Source organism: Festucalex cinctus, chromosome 10, assembly GCF_051991245.1.
Source record: "Festucalex cinctus isolate MCC-2025b chromosome 10, RoL_Fcin_1.0, whole genome shotgun sequence".
NCBI lineage: Eukaryota > Metazoa > Chordata > Actinopteri > Syngnathiformes > Syngnathidae > Festucalex > Festucalex cinctus.
The window spans coordinates 3,725,001-3,743,163 of record NC_135420.1 but is presented as its reverse complement, the minus strand read 5'-3'; the positions used below and the strand labels follow the sequence as shown (position 1 = coordinate 3,743,163).

The 18,163-nt window shown below is 39.3% G+C and overlaps 1 protein-coding gene across 3 annotated transcripts in view; it reads left to right on the top strand.

Moving 5' to 3' along the window:
• Window positions 1-18,163, top strand: part of pomgnt1 (protein O-linked mannose N-acetylglucosaminyltransferase 1 (beta 1,2-)) — a 305,595-nt gene that overhangs the window by 138,388 nt on the left and 149,044 nt on the right. For all 3 annotated transcript variants that reach the window (XM_077533431.1, XM_077533432.1, XM_077533433.1), the window contains exons 8-9: window positions 4,776-4,874; window positions 11,308-11,435. In XM_077533431.1, coding sequence (XP_077389557.1) covers window positions 4,776-4,874; window positions 11,308-11,435 — 227 coding nt within the window. The remainder of the gene's footprint in view (window positions 1-4,775; window positions 4,875-11,307; window positions 11,436-18,163) is intronic.

Sequence of the window (18,163 nt, the reverse complement as noted above, 5' to 3'; positions counted from 1 at the left end):
CAATGAGATAACGTCTGTCTAGGCTTTACATTAGCAGACTTAAAAAAAAAATAAAAAAATAAAAAAAAAGTAATTTTCAAGGATGCTTGACCATTGGTTACAATTCCGTGCTTGTAACAATCCCTTGACTAGTTCAAAGTGATGGACTTTTTGCAGTAATTTTTCACATTCGCCTAAAAAATGTGTCTTGTCATAGCATCTCCAGGCCTTCCAAGCTCATGTTGCATGTTTCACACTAAATGTTCACAAACAAAAGCACAAATTGACAACAAGGCTACACACTTTCCATAATAACAATTTACAAATAGGGAGGAATTAGTATTTGTAGCGAATGTTTTTTGTGTGTCCATATCCAAAGCAGATGACGTTTTAATACCTGTGTGTTGATGCATTAACAGTGCTTGAGATCTGGCGAAGAATTTCATATTCTCATTTCTTTGACATATATTACTGAACAGAATAGCAGAATTGGTAATTAAAATTATTTTTTCTTCTTCTGTATTGCTGATACGCCAGTGTGTTGAGGTCTTAAATCAAAAGGATATTTTTGTTATTGAATTTCAAAAGGGACATGATATAAGTTTGAGTATTAAAATAATCATATTTTTCACCCACACACGTTTTAAAAATTGTATAGTGGACAGGAATGCACTATTGTGGCACAATGGTTGTTGCCCTTATTTTCCTGTAGAGTCAAATAATGGCGAGGGTTTCGGGTACGGGTAAGGATTCTGCCTGAGCAGAATCCTTAAGACCCGTGCACGCTCTCTCGTTCCATGGTAGTGCTCGGAAGGCGGTAGTGTTGGGAGTATGTGAAGCCAGTGTGGAAAAAGACAAGTGTGCGCGACAGGGGATATAAAAGTGTGTCGAAATAATAAACCAAGACTTCAGCCATGCTCCGTCTCCCGGTGGCGTCTTTTGTTCGACCATCCTGCGGAAATTTTGGTGACATGCAATGGGAGTTGCCTTGGAGGTAACTCCGACCCCGGAGAGCGAAATCTCCCCTACCTTCCACAATCACGGTCAGGATACCGACCTGTCTCGTGTAGAAAAAAAAAGGGCTTAACTGAAGTTGTACAAGTGTCGCGAAAGGACGTGGCTCAATATTGGACCAGCGTCAACATTGGAGTAGGTGGAAAGACGTATTTACTGTTTGTAGTTTTTATATTATCTTCCTATAAAGACATTGGAAACTTTATATAGCACGTGATTAACTGAGTGCTTCAGAAAAATGTGGCAAAAAAATAAAAGCTGGGCGCGTGCGTGGGGAACATACGGAAGCGTAGAGCTGCCAATGTGGAGTAAACATTTTTGGCTGGCGAGTATGTTCGAACATACTCGCAAATACGTTCGAACATACTCGCAAATACGTTCGAACATACTCGCAAATACTTTCGAACATATTTGCAAATATGTTTGCGAGTATGTTCGAACATATTTGCGAGTATGTTCGAACATATTTGCGAGTATGTTCGAACATATTTGCGAGTATGTTCGATAGGGGTGTTAAAAAAAATCGATTCGGCGATATATCGCGATACTACATCGCGCGATTCTCGAATCGATTCAATAAAAAAAAAAAAAGATTTTTTTTTTTTTTTTTTTTTTTTTTTTTTTTTTTTTAAATTGCTCAGAATTGTTCATTCGGTATTCGGATTCAACGGATTCAACGTCTTATCATCATTGCCTTTTTTTTTTTTTTGTGTGTGAATCGATTTTTAAACTTCCATTTTTAATGGAAAAATATTCAACAAAACGTCTGACTTCGGGTTAGGATTCACACCTTGAGCATGGAAGAATGTTATATGAACGGAACATTAAGCCATAATATTTTATTTTAATGCTGTTCAAACATGAAACAGATTACAACCTCTATAAGATAAATAAATAATACATTTTCATATAAATCTTAAACTCTACAAGCTTACTGATTAGTATTTTCTAAATTTGAATGAAAAAAAATCGCAACAATCGACTTATAAATTCGTATCGGGATTAATCGGTATCGAATCGAATCGTGACCTGTGAATCGTGATACGAATCGAATCGTCAGGTACTAGGCAATTCACACCCCTAATGTTCGAACATATTTGCGAGTATGTTCGAACATATTTGCGAGTATGTTCGAACATATTTGCGAGTATGTTCGAACATATTTGCGAGTATGTTCGAACATATTTGCGAGTATGTTCGAACATATTTGCGAGTATGTTCGAACGTATTTGCGAGTATGTTCGAACATATTTGCGAGTATGTTCGAACGTATTTGCGAGTATGTTCGAACATATTTGCGAGTATGTTCGAACGTATTTGCGAGTATGTTCGAACATATTTCAATACGTTCCAACATATATGCAAGTACATTCTAACATATATGCAAGTATGTTCGAACATATTTGCGAGTATGATCGAACATACTCGCCAGCCAAAAATGTTTACTCCACATTGGCAGCTGTACACTTCCGTAGGAACACCCATGTTGTGCCCGTGGGACGGAGCAGCTCCATCCAAAATGAATGGGCAACACAAGGCTATAGTGACGCCGGATAGCGCGTAGGTATACCACGCATACAACAGGACACCATTCCCACTTCCCTTACAGTTTCAAGATCAGTTTGGGTGCACACTCAGTTTTTTGTTTTTTTTTATTCTAGTATGATCACACAAACACACTCAGCATTGATGAGACTGCAGGCGACACGCAAGCCGCTCCATTCGGGAAGTCCAAATATGGGCGTACAGTGGAACCTCTACTTACGAACGTCTCTTCATACGAAATTTTCGAGTTACGAAATGCCTCAACGGGAAAATATTGTCTCTTGTTACGAAAGAAATTTCTAGATACGAAAGGTAAAAATACATTACCCAACGCAGCATACTTTCGGCAATGGCTATTTCCTACCATAATACTAGATCGGTGTTTGTGCATCGTTCTGGCATCCCATTGGCTAAGAGGAACCTCTACCATAGGTAACTATGAGCGTATACTAGATCGGTGTCTATACAGCGTCCTCATCATTCATCCCGCGGCCCATGAGGTGGTCCGATAGTTTTTCGTAAATGTATGAACTAACGGCCAACGAATTTGTGCAAAAATTCAAACAATTGCTGATTGATGAAGGCACATTAAGTTTTTAATTGCGACGACGGGCCTTTTTTTTTAAAAAGATGCCTCGCCATACCGGAAGTTTCCATGAAGTTTCAGAATTTGTTTAAAAGAATCGCCCAGAAAAAGTGTTCACCAGTCGGGCGTTTGCTCACTAAGATGATGTTTGCCTTGGACATTTCCGAAGGATTGTTTAAGGGGGGGGAAAAAAAAAAAAAAAAAAAAAGAGCATCATTTTTATTCTTTACTCTATTCTTTGTTTTTTACATTATGCACAACTCATTTATTGTGCAATAATCTAATTGTAACGTATTTGTTACATGTTTTGATGCATTTTTATGCTTTATAAAACATTTATGTCTGAATTTTGGGAGGCTTGGAACGGTTTAGGGCATTTACATGGAAAATGCGTCTCCACTTACAAAATTTTCTACTTAAGAACTTTCTTCCAGAACCAATTCATTTCGTAAGTAGAGGTACCACTGTAGTTTACGACTTACAAACCCCTTAAATGATGCTCTTCAAGCGTTTCAAAACTGCTTTAGTTTTAATAAATGACATGTTTTCCATTATGTTTGAATGGACTAAAGTAACTTTGGTTGTTTTGCTACTAATGTATTGCAGGTACATGTGCATCCAGTTGGAACAATTAAAAAACAACAACAATAAAAAAAAATTTAAGACATGAAAACAAAATAAAGTTGCCCATGTTTATATAAATTGTTTTGAGACTCAATTGGCCTATGCTTAAAATGACCTGTGTGATTAAAAACAAGTAACAAACTTAGAGCTGATTCTAATCGTGTTACAAATTTGATGTATGTTATTTGAATTTTTTGTAACATACATACATCATGTAATTTATGATCTCAGGTGAGGTACTGGTTTAGTCGGCATGTGCATGTTTGATGTTGCCAAGGGCTTCGCTACTGTATATAAATGGATTAAGTTTAGTTTACATTTCACAGCCAATTTTGTCCTGCTGAGCTTTTTTCTTGAATTTCATTGGTCTGACAACATGATGCAGACAAATCTTTGAGTGGCAGTCACAGATATAGCTTAAAAGAGAAATTTTATAAATGCATTCTTACCAATGAAATGTGCATGTAGCACTTTTTGCAGACTTATTGGTACAACAAGACGCCGCACACAAGGGGCAGTTTCACCGTAGAGGCAGTAAATACATGAAAACGCTGCAGGAAAATCAGTATTTTCAAGTTCGTTGGGCTTAGTGGGTGGTAACGTAAAGATGGCTGCCGGTGGCTTCATTTCTAGCTATGGTGAGTCCATTCATATAAAAGTCCATGGATGTTGCTCACTGTAGTCCAAGGAACGCTCAAGAAGTTTGTATGAATGCACAGACACGCGGAAAATTAGAGGGAACATTGCTTAAGAGGATGAAAAGGGACCCACAGCTTGCTTTCTTCTTGCTAAAAAGGTAAGACCTCGTCATGAAAATGCGATTGTGTCTATTTATGATGAACAGTGCACAATAAAGCTATAAAGCGCATGCACATCGCTGGCTTCCGTTCCGATTTTTGCTAGAGGGGTCGACAAATTTGCAAAAACTTGGAAACTTAAATCATGCCCCTTTAAAGAACCTCATGATACTGGATATTTTTTTTTGCTTTGTGTATTACTCTTGATTGTCAAACATTTTGATTTCTAGGTCAAGTATATGGTGAAAAGCATTCAAAATCTCCTGCACTTTCCACCTGGGGAGATCCTGTTCTTCTTAAAACGGAAGTGCAGCTCACTGCCTCTGAAGGTAATTCAAAACATTTGAATGTTGTCATTAATTCTTTGACTGCCAAAAACGTTTGATAACGATTAGAAAAATCACGATGTATGCCGCCATAAACGTTAAATGATGTCAACTACGTTTTTTAAAATGTATCAATCGGAAGTGCAACGTCTTAGTGCAGCGCTTTCTGGTCAATGGGTTGTGGAATCAAAAACCTCCACTAACTATGGCCAGCAGATGGTAGCATTGTTTGTCTTTTCAATGGGCTGCCGGTGTACGGAATTACAATTAAACACGATGAACATTTTCAAGGATGACGTAAATGATCAAAGCCTTTGTCACATTAAACGTAACTCACAGAGCATCACTAAACACAAAATACTCGTGTCAAAGTCACTGTTCACAAAAAGCTTGTTTTCTCATCTTTTCAATTTTCGCTCAATGTCATTCAAATGACCTATTTTCAAATGGTGATTTAAACAACGGAATGAGGTAGAAACATACTTATTTTTTTCTAATGAAAGAATGGAATGCGATCGTTCATTTGGTACCTTGTATATGTAATAAAAGCACAAAATATTCTGTTTGCCTTGAAAGAGAGTTAAAATGCTCGAAATCGGCTGGCACGGGGTTTTTTTTTTTTTTTTTTGGATAACGTGTGGCAGTAAAAGAGTTAAGGAGCATAATTTAACGAAACCACTCTTAACCTTTTTTTTTTTTTTTTTTTTTGTGAATTTATGGCTCTCATTGAAGGTTTGATATGCTCAGTCGGTCCTTGTACAATACAGAAGATAATGCCGAGGTAGGGTGTTGAATTCCAACGTTCACTAGCCAATAGCATATAACCTTTAACATGCCGTTAAATAAACCTTCCTGTTGGAGCTGAGTCAGACTGTGTCATTTCTGGTCTCAAGTGATCAGCAATCCAGTCTTGCACTGTTGATAATTAGCATGATTGAGAGAGGAACACATCAAATTTAATACACTAAAATGTAAGGATCTGGTTGACTATAAAATAATCCGGGATATGTATAAAGTTAAACATTAGCGGTTACCAAATAACAACCAAAGGTTTGTTTTCAACTGAGAGAACACAACACAACTCAACTCAACTTTATTTATAAAGCGCTTTAAGGACAGGCATTGCTGTATACAAAGTGCTGTACATAAACATAAATATCGGCTGTGCAGTAAAGAATAACGTAACACAACAAGAACAAAGCAAACATTTTTGAAGTGTGAATACAAGTTGGGGTTTTTTTGTACAAATAAATACATTTTACATTAGTAAATTATGTTGTGGAATTTTCAGCAGTTAGGCGAGATGAATAAAATAGTCTGGAAAACAATTTGTCTTTTGGGTTTCTTTATATTTGAAGCTTCAAATATACACAAGTCTAACAGAGCAGTGTACAAGATAGTGGTCTGTGAGAGTGCGCAGAAAGACAAAAGCAAGATTCTTTTAGGAATTTGGGAGGCGAAGGGAGGGTCAACTGGGCAGGAAAACATGCAGTCTCTTCCGAGCAAGCTTATCAGTCAAAGTCACTTTGTTATTCCTTCATGTACAAAGAATGAGTAGTCCATAGTGAAACAAACTCCAGGTGTCCATAATACAATACAGTACAAACTTATGTTAATACATGTTAAATAATTATTTTCCATAACAATTAATAAGTAGGCGAGTGAATAAATAGATAAATAAATGCATAAATAAGTAGACTAAACATCAAACTCATACACACCACAAAACACCAAGAACAAGTCTCATGGTGCGCCAAAAGCCAAAGAATACAGATGCGTTTTAAGACGTGTTTTAAAAGAGGATAAAGAGGGGGATTGCCTAATATTTAGTGGAAGGTCGTTCCAAAGGGAGGGACCGGCAACCGCAAAGGCTCGATCTCCGCTTCCGCTTAGCCCTCGGTACCACCAATTGGGTCTGGTCTGCTGACCTGAGGCACCGGGCAGGTGTGTCGGGGTGCAAGAGCTCAGCGAGATAAGGTGGGGCAAGACCATTGAAGATTTGAAAACAAATAGAAGAATCTTAAAGTGGATTCTAAATTTCACGGGCAGCCAGTGAAGAGAGGCCAGGATAAGGGGTTATGTGTTCCCTCTTACGGGCACCAGTAAGGAGACGAGCAGCAGCATTTTGGACAAGCTGGAGACGCTGGAGGGAGGACTCGCTGATTACAAGGTAAAGTGCATTACAGTAATCCAGCCGAGATGTAACAAAAGCATGGATTACCATTTCTAAGTACTGCTGAGAACCAGGTAGAACTACCATGAAGCGTCACTGTGTCTCAATAAAAGAAGTTAACTATTAAACAGATGCAGTGATGAATTGAAATCATGTAAAACAATAGGGAGTAGGGATCCACGATATGTGGCCGATAATTATCAGTAATTATCGACCAATTTGACGTCAAACAGATAAACCAGATAATAAAGAAATCTGCCAATAGTAATAGGTTTGCCTCATTGGTATTGTCACATATTCGTCATTGACTTGTACTAAACAAACACAACGTTTGTTGTCTTTTCAAACTTTTATTCCACGGAGTGGTCAAACATCTGCTTGCCAGCCGCCATTACAAAACCAAAGAACAATCCCCTGCGTATGCCTGACCTTTCCCCAGTTCGACAGTAGGGAGAGCTATAACACGATTAATACAATACTGTACAGCATTTCAAATAGGAACACAGTGTTAAAAATCTCCATGTTCTTGCTTAAAAAAAATAGAGGCATGAGAATTCAAGACAAGCTAATCATTCACCCCCACACCAGCACACCAAAACTACCGAATGGAAACTAACCAGGTACTGTAGTAGGACCATACACAGTTATATACAGCAGCACAAGCAACACAAAAGAAAGATGAACATGATGATCATAAATAATATGAACTTGAAAACCTTTGAATATGTTGACTACAAAACATTCGACCCTGAGAATAATTTAGACCAAGATAATAATTTTTACAAAAATGATCACTGCAGTTTCAATTGCGACTATTACATGGATGATCAATTCAAAAAAATATAGAAATGGAAAATGGACTTTCAATTATATATTTTAATAGTAGAAGTCTCAACAGAAATTAAAAAAATAAATAAAAAATACCTGAATAAATTAAACAAATTCAAAATAATTGCCATATCAGAAACATGGCTTGATAATGAAAAAAAATTAGTGACATGGGACTGGAAGGATATGAATTGTTTGCAACAAATAGGGAAAACAGAAGGGGAGGGGGTGTTGCACTATATGTGGACAAAGTTCTAAGATGCAGTAAAATTGAATATTTGACTACCACCATTGACAATACAATGGAATGTTTAACTATTGAAGTACAAATGAAAAATGCACCCAATGTCATTCTAAGCCGTATATATAGGACACCAGGTGATCATGTCTTGACATATTCAATGATAAACTAGCGGATATCCTCAGTTACACAAATGATTAAAAAAAAAAAACCCGAAAAAAACCCGCAAATATTGTGTGGTGATTTTAACATTTTGTTAAATCCGAATGGGCATCAGAAAACCACAGATTTTATAAATACAATGTATAGAAGACACAAGATGCTGCATCCAAAGCCCCATATTAGTGTCAGAAATAATGGTATCAGAATGTTACTTGTTCGTACTCACCGATGCTGATACTACTGTTTTAATGCAGTATCGGGGTCTCTGCCGATATCAGATCCGCAAAAAAATTAAAAATAAATAAATAAATAAAGTCATTCCTATTCATAAAAGTTGAGAAAGGCACATATCCACCAATTATAGAGCAGTATCACTGCTTCCACATTTCTCAAAAATTGTTGAAAAAATATTTTCAAATAGATTGGACAATTTTATTGCAAAACATAAGGTTTTAAGTCAAAATCAATATGGGTTTAGAGAAAAACGGACTACCTCAATGGCAGTCATGGAACTCGTAGAAACAATATCTACCAATATAGATAATGGAAAATTTACTGTTGGGATTGTTACCGGTCGAAAAAACGTTATACTATAGATCTGTTACGTTCTGAGGTTGGATCCCAAAAGAGCAGACACAAATAAGATTTTAACTCTTTATTCGCATAATATCGAGAGGCGTCGAACAAACCTTACTAGACGAGAAATAACGAGAATGCATCAAGAATCATGAGACGCCAAGCCCCTTTGGGCTGTAGAAATGCACCGAGGAACAGAGGTAATAATCCTACAAACACTCACTTCTCGATTTGACTTAAACAATTTTGAATTTGAATTGATCGGATTGGCTGTGGCTAGACATGTGTCTTACAGGACTGACATGTAATTATCTGATTGGCTGTTGACCAAGTAAAGAGATTAAAAATTAGTGACATCACATAGCTCCTGACATCACAGCGTTTTTCCAATTGAAACCAGATGATGGTTACATCAGTTCAAAACAGACACTTGCTCTCACGGTCATGACCCAAACATAACCCTTGCAGGACCTAAACTTAACCCTGGCATGAGCCAGTCATGACAAGATCATTCTATATTAGCTGCAAAGTTATTTGGACAATAGATATCAGTATTTGCAATTTCACAATATACAATCAAAGCACTTGAAGATTACTCATGGTGTCCCCCAAGGGTCTGCTTGGCCGCAAATTATTTATATTGTATATAAATCATATCTGTTGTGTCTCAAATATATTCAATAGTGTCTTGGGGTGTATTTAGACATGCACTGTTTGGTCCGCTTAAACGGGCCAGAGTTGGTTCCCATGCTGATTCGGTCCTTTTGTGCTAGGGATGTAACGATATCTAAATGTCACAATACGATATTATCACGATATGAAGCCCATTATACGAGAATTATTGCGATATTGTGGGGAGTTTGGCGATATTTAAAAAAGGTCACAATATTGCAAAATAAATAAATAAATAAATCTGTTCAAATCTTGCGGGGAGCAATCTTTTTTTTTTTTTTTTTTCCCCAGAAGTCATAATAGAAGAAGTTAACATCCATTCATTAACTCATTCACTCCCAGCCATTTTCACAGAAGCAGTCCCGTTCGCTCCCGGCTGTTTTACTGGATTTTGACTGATTTTGCAAGGCCCACAGCATATTGTGTTCTATTGCTATAAAAGCATGGAACCTATCAAAAGAAAGATTAAAGTTTCTTCTTTCATCAGGAAAAAAAAAGTATGTTTCTATCTGTTTCCGTTTTGCTGCAATTAGCATTAGAAGAGAGCTAAGTTTCATCAGTTTTCACAAATCTATTTAAAATTGTAAGTAATTGAGCTTTTTTTCTACTTGGCCATGGTTGATCTCCTTTTCCTCTGCTGCCACCTGCTGGCCGTTTGTGTAATAACTACCATTTCTGCAACCGTTCTTTGCAGTTGAGAGGCTGCATCAAAGCCATCTGTATGCTGTAACATAAAAAAAACAAAAAAAAAACGTATAAATACGTCTTTGGGACACTTAGAACATTTTAAAAAACGTATTTATACGTTATTGGGAGTAAATGAGTTAAATGTCATTCTACATTAACTTTTTTTTTTTTTTTTTTTTTTTCCCCTGATTTTAATCCATATTTTCACTGAGATGATTAGACGCATGTGACTCCATTCAGCAATACCTTTCGGCATCAGATGACACTTGCTTATGTGATTGGATGAGGAGTTGTGTTTTGTGCCAAGTAGACTGACATGGCATACTTTTTATGTGCTGATTTTAGCTGGTTTGCTGATAATCCATTTTTTTTCCAGCACCAAAAGATGTGAAACGGAGTATAGGCATTGCTTCTAAATAGATGAATGAAATTTTTTTACTGTACTAGTAATTTATGGTAGGTGACTACTGCTGACTACTAACTGATGGGTGGATGGGTTTGCATTTATCATTTAACTACAAGTTACTACTTAATAATTACTACTACTACTACTACTACTACTACTACTACTACAAGTAGTAGTAATTAATAATTAATTACTTTGTAATTTTCAGAGTTTATCTTTCTATTTCCTTCATTAGCATTCAGCTATTAGCATTGAGCTTAGCATTCAGCTATTAGCATTCAGCTTTCAGCATTCCCATGCAATGTATCCAGAAATTGCACTTAGTCTAGTTTATATTACAATTTAAGAACAACTGCAAGTGTAAAAAAAAAAGTGCTGTGTAAAAGACAATAATGATATAATCATCCAACTGTCCATTCTAAGTACCACTTATCCTCAGGAGGGCAGTGGGTTGGCTAGAGCCTGTCCCAGGTGACTTTGAGCAATAAAACAATCAGAAATGACTAAATTTATCAATATTAATTTATTTACAGGGCCCCAACCACCCTAGAGAAAGTCCACCTGCCGCTACCTGCTCATGAACATTAAGATGATTAGTTTATACTTATTATAATAATGTTAAAATTAACAATCAAGAGAGGGTCCTAAGTTTCATTCAACTTTAATTTCTTGCTTGTGATTGTCCCTTCAGAGGCAGAGTGCCACTGGGCAGACACAGAGTGGAACAGGCGCAGGAGGCTGTTTTGCAGCAAAGTGGAAGGATATGGCAGCATCTGCAGCTGCAAAGACCCAGCACCCATTGAATTCAACCCAGAACCCGTAAGAAACAACCATAAAATTGATTTATTTAATTTATACAGGGTTCCTACACAAGCATGGAATGTATGGAAAAGTATGGACTTTTACTTAATAAATACCTAGGGGTCTCATGTACTTGCGTGGCTTTCATTCTATAACACGCTGTACATCCATTTCCAGGAAACGCACGCATAAAAAAAATCCAGATGTACGGATCTGTGCGTCCGTACGAATCCAAGCACATTCCTTTCATACCTCTCAATCAATGCGGAAATGTACCAGGCTCCTCCCTCTCCACGCCCGCACATAAATATGCAAATCAGTATAAACAGGGTTTGCAGGTGAGAAGGATGACGATGCATGATGAGATAATCATATTATAAAGCATGAGGCACAAATGAAAAAAAAAAATAACGATGTGAGCTGGGGACACGAGTAAACAAAGTAGAGACCCGAAAAACTGATTTTTGGCAGGCTGTCTTCGGAAGTCAATAACCTCTGTGATGAAAGTGCCTTTTGAGTATGTCGTCGCCGTTAGTGGCTGAGTGATGAAGGGGCATCAGATTGTGATCGTGAAGGCCTTAAGTTAAATTTAATACAATAATATAAGCCAACTCTCCGCCGCCAGCAATGTTGACTGCACTTGTTTTCATCATTTTGTCATTGATCAATTTGTGATCGGAAAACCTACAGTTGTGTGCTGAGGGGTTGGATCCCAAAACGCAGACACAAATAAGATTTTATCTATTTATTCACATTTTGAGGCAGAAACTAAGAAACCTGTACTCAGGAACAGTTGAGCAATAATCCGGCAAAACACACAAATTCTCAGACCCTTAAATAGACAGTCAATCAATCTCATTGGTTGACATGTGAGTACCAGTACTGACATGGAATTCTCTGATTGTTGACTCCATAATTACAGATAGATCCTGACATCAATAAACATCATATAGCATAAAAGATCCTTGACATCATATAGTCCAGACATCATATAGCCTAAAACTAGTTGTAACTGGATGCTGTTACATCAATACCAAAACAGACACGTAACGGGTCGTGAACTCTGGCGCCCGGTCATGAACTTTACTCAAACTTAATCCAGGTATGACCCCTGGTATGAGACAAGACCCAAACATTACTCCTGTATGACTCGAGTCATGACACCTACGCACACACAAACCCACCCATCCCCCCACCTCCAGCTCCATGCAACTGAGGCGCACGTCGTCCGGCGTACCTACAACTTCCCCATGGCGACGATTGCGTCTTCGCCGCATGGATGCGGCCATCTACCGCCCCCTCCCGTGGGTGTAAAATAATATCTCGATATATTACATAAATATATTTTTACAGGAACACTTGTTTTATAGTACTTGGAACTTGTTTTTAGCAAGATGTTGCTTCAATAAAAGTGTTAAAACTATCACAACAACTGTGCTAAATGACGAATATACTCCATCTTGGATGGGAGAAATAGCTTAAAAATTATATCACAATATTTCAAGGACATTTGCGGGGCTCTGCACTAACTTTTGCACTTTTTCAGTTGGTCTCACCACACAGATTTTGGTCGCACTCTTTTTGGCGGACATACAGCATTGACTGTATTGGCATTGACCGTATTTGCTGATGTATAGTTGTCTCAATTTGTATAGTATAATTTCAGATGACGTAAAGAGAGCAACTCGGCATATAGCTGCAAAATATTTTACTGTAACAAGATTTGTCTGCACCTTCCTGGGTGGAGTTTGCATGTTCCACCGTGCCTCATGGGTCTTCTTCGGGTACTCTTGTCTCCTCCCACATTCCAAAGACATGCATGGCAGGTTAATTGGGCGCTCTGAATTGTCCCTAGGTGTGCTTGTGAGTGTGGATGGTTGTTCATCTATGTGTGCCCTGCGATTGGCTGGCAACCAGTTCAGGGTGTCACCTGCCTACTGCCCGAAGCCAGCTGGGATAGGCTCTGGCACCCCTGTGACCCTTGTGAGGAGTAAGCGGTTAAGAAAATGGATGAAGATTTGTCTGCAATAAAACAGGTCAATTATTTTATTACTTATAACTTATAAGTAATAACTATGTAACTATTACTTATTACTTATAGAAGAAATGAGAAAAAAAAGAGCTTTGCTTTTGTGAGCATTCGATTGTTGAATGCAAAGGGGCTAGCTCTTTTTGCGAGGCTTCCAAACACTCTTCCCCTTGGGAAAACAAAAGCTTCACACCCTGCTTCGCATCATGATCAGTCAAATCTGACTCTTTAACACTAGAACCCCTAGCAAAACGTATGGACTCACCAGTCTTGGATGAGAACTCACTTAGACGTTTTATTCTGTAAATCAAACTCAGATAAAAAGCATGAAACAGTCCTAAGGTCATTCCAAAGTGCAACATCTAGCAGGGCTCTGAGATCTACAGACTTGGGCCAACTAGTGGAACCCAGAGTTCGAAGCAAACATGGTGAAGCTGCATTTAGCTCTTATGCTGCACGCAGATGGAATAGGCTGCCAACAGAAGTGAAGTCAGCCCTGAGTGTAAATGCTTTTAAAGGTTAAAATCTTTCTTTTTTTTCTCATACCTTCGATTAAGGACTTTTAAAACAGCCTTATCTAGACTAAGTGCAATTTCTGGAGAAATTGCATGGGGATGCTGAAAGCTGAATGCTAATAGCTGAATGCTAATGAAGGAAACAAAGAAACTGAAAATTACAAAGGAATTACCTATTAATTACTAGTAATAATAGTAGTAATAGTAGTCGTCGTAGAAACAGTATTATTATTACTAGTAATTATTAAGTAGTAACTTGTCGTTAAATGATTGACATTTTATGTAATTGTAGTGAACAACAACAAATATAAAACAAAACAAACAAAAGAATATTTTTTTTGAGTACAATACTGCATGTGTTCATGCAATCTATTACAAAGTTGAGCCAAACTGAAACTAAACTAATAGGTCTATATTTTAGTGCCAGTATTGATCCTGTCTAGGTATCAATAATATCAATATTTGGATTGATCCGCCCACCACTATTATGCAGTGGGCTGTATCTGTAGATAGATGTCAGTAATGATCAGTAATCTGATGCTGAATGGAAGCCGAATAGGGACACGTGCATTTACCATTTAATTTCCTGATATGATAGCCAGTTGGTTTAAATTTATATCGCTTTGCATAAATGTGAATGTGAAATAATTTGACAATGATTAGTATTCAATATTGTATTTGTACTAAAGAGCTGCCCAAGCGGGGGTTTGAACCCCCATCTTCCAATGTGTTAAGTGCTCAAACCTCTGACCTAACTTGTCGGCAACATTTACATGTGTTCGGGAGTGAAATGCAAAGTATTCAACGTTTTTGGGTTTGTGAATTGCTCATTTAAAACTTTTTCAGTCATAAAATGGTCAAACAAAAACACTATTGTGAAGATATTTTGTGTCAAATTATTACAAAGAGCAACTTTAAAGAATTATACAATAGAGATAGGCCGATATTTGACATATTGGTACATATCGGTATCGGTCTGTTTTATTAATCTGACGGCCGATATGAGCGATCCATTTAAAACTCCGTCTTTTCGCTTCGAATGCAGCCCAGAGCGTCTCTGTCTGTTATGGAGTCCAACTCCAGCAATGTAACGCCCATAGCAGCATTTGATTGGTTAGCCGTGCAAGAGCCAGAACCAATCAGTAGTGTATGCCTGTATCACAGTAGCCGGTCACACACGCACCCACGGACACAACGCGACAGACACATGCTTCGAAGGTAAGTTAAAAGAGAAGAGACTCCGCCGATCGTTTCACCATGATAAGCTAAACACATTGAATTATGTTGTGTATTAAATGCACTATATGAATGGAGCTGCATTGCCTTGCATTGAATCCCCGCTAGCTAACAGTGGTGTGTTCAGCTTAGCATGTAGGCTAACACCCAGTAGCTAATTCGCTACTTGAACTACTCGGGGAGGGAATCACACACATTTTCACTTAATTAAGTAAATAATGTTTGTTAGAAAGGTTCCAAATATTAACAGTTGTCATTATTATATTGTCTAGTTCCATGTTAAGAGTAGAGTAATGTCATTATGTTTACCTCTCGTGACGCACACATTGCATTCTGGGTCACGTCCACTACTTGTTGCATAGCGGTTATTATGCAGTGAGATGCCACAGTGACACTAAATAGCGTTTAGTTACTTTATATTGTGTTTATTTGTCGCACTGGTTTGCCATTGTGTGCCTTAAGCTTCGACGTCGATTTGATTGACAGCTCGTTGTGCACCTCGTTAAAGTCCCGCTCCGTAACTAATTAAGTGTCTCAAACACCGTTTAACTACACGAACGTGTTCTCTTCCGTATGTTTGGCATTAGTAGAGAAGTGCACTAAAGTATAGTGTGCTTATTTGCTCGTTTTGTCTCTCTTTTCACGTCATGTCTGCTGTCATTTGGGACATTATGCTCTCAATGGATGCCACTAATATGTAACATCTACGGCCGTAGTCGGCTGCAATTAATGTTCAGTGATGTAATTCCGTTACGTGCATCATACTTTGAATAATGAGCTCATGTTTGGTGTGTTGTATAACTTTCTCGTGTGTTAGTAACTATTCATGTGGACAGCTAAGACAGTGCTTGTTAATGTGAATTAGCAATGTTGCAGCCCAGTTATTATTTAGACAAGTACATCTGTGCCATTAAGTGATACAGTACAGTACAGTAGTGAGAGAATAGTGTGCCCATATACACACACGTGTCTATAAGTGTAAAACACATTAAACAGCAGAAACTGGCAGCGGTCCACCGCAACAATGTCTGTTTAACCAAGTTATTCTTACTATTATTATAGCCAAGTTATTTTACTCTACCTTTTTCTGCGTTGATTGGGGCATCCTAAGTGGCAGTAAACTGTCTTTTGACAGTTCTCTTGTAGAGAGGAGTAGCATGATATTGCTGTTCTCGATTTAAGATCCTCAGCTTATCAAAACTGTCGATATGGTAACAATAACAATAATCATAATAAGGTCTACAAGAACTGTATGGTGTTCAGGGATGAATAGTTTTTCTCATGGATTTTTTTTTTTTTTTTGCTGTAGTAATAAGTAATGCCACAGCTGATGCACATTTTGAATGACAGGGTTCCTCCTATTACTTCAAAATATAAAAATATAACATTTATAGAATAAAACTACAAGTATCCCAAATGCTATAAAAGGTAATGTCACATTGGCCCCCACATTTAACTCCCCCCGTCACCAACGTCTTATTGCAGATAGAAGGATGTAAAATGAAAAGTGTAGTGTGAGAATCCATTGTAAAGAACGGTTAGGGTTTGCATTATTCCAAAATTTGGTGCCAACATTTTAACTTTTACTGCAAATGAATATCGGCTTCAAATATCGGTTATCTGCCTCCTTGACTACCGATAATCGGAATCGGTATCGGCCCTGAAAAAAGCATATCGGTCTATCTCTATTATACAATGACTACTAACGTGAAATCAAAGTTGTGCTAGAACATTTCCCAAGCAGGAATCAAACCGCGGTCTCCCACAGGCCAATCTGTTGCTTTAACCACCCAGCTGTCACGGACAATGATTTGATCCGACACATGGGTTGGCCTGGGTGACACAAGGTAGATAACCAACAACACCCGCCGAGCTGGTCGCTCCTCTTACTCACTTCACTAGTTTTGCACTATACACTTTGCAAATATACACATAGGGCACACAACATATTTCTTGGTGGGGTGGGGAAGGGTGGAAACACCGTCTTCACCCTTCAACTCCCCTCCAATTTTAATGCACTTCACGCCCAAGGGGAGGGGTGAGTTGGGGTGGGGAGCCATCAGGGGGGATAGACTGCAGTGCCTGGCAGCGCTGTGGTCCCCCCATCTGTGTCTCTGCTCCACCACTTTGTCCCTCTACTTCCTTTTTTAATGCACCACACATATACATATTCATTTTTTTGGGGATGCGGGTGGATCGGAGTAGGGGAAATTTTTTTTCCCTCTGCTCCAACTCACTTGCTCCCAATTTTAATGCACCACACGCACACACTTATATATACACTGGATGGGGCCACATTCACGGTGTAAGGGTAGAGCTCGCCAGTCGGCGAGCTGGCGGACTCCGTAACAGGGTTAGGTGTCACTAGTACGTGGTGTGACGACCGGGGCCTCTTCCCGCCGGGCTCCGTGTTCTGGTGTTCCGCCCCTCCCCCGGAGCTTCCTCCTCTGCTTCCCGCCTCTGTGCCGTCCTTCCACACGGCTGGAGGTGGGGTGGGCACGTCTTCCCTCTCTGCGCTGCTGCCCGGTGCCGGTTTCAGAAGGGGTTGGGGGGGGTGGCGGCTTGTTTTGGGGGGGGGTGGAGGTGTGGGTTGTTGGGGGTCGGGGTGTGTTCGGGGGTTTTGGCGGCCGGGGGTGGCGGGGCCTGGGTCGTGGTGGGTGGCTTGGTTTGGGTGGGGTACGGGTGGGTCGTGGGGGAGGGGGGGGGGGGGGGGGGGGCTGGGGACCGGTGAGGCGCTGTGGGGGCCCGCCAGGGCCTCGTTCTGCGGCCTTGGGCTCGGGGGGGGGGGGGGGGGGGAGCGGGGGTGTTCCGGGTGTCTGGGTCGGCTCGCCGAGCGGTGTCCGCCCGGGTGGCGTGGGGGTGGCCTTGGTGCTGCCACGGCCCGGGGGGTGGTGCTCGCTTTGCTGGGCCGCAGTTGACGGCTTCTTTCTTTGGTGGCGGTCCTTATACATGCCAGATCCATCACA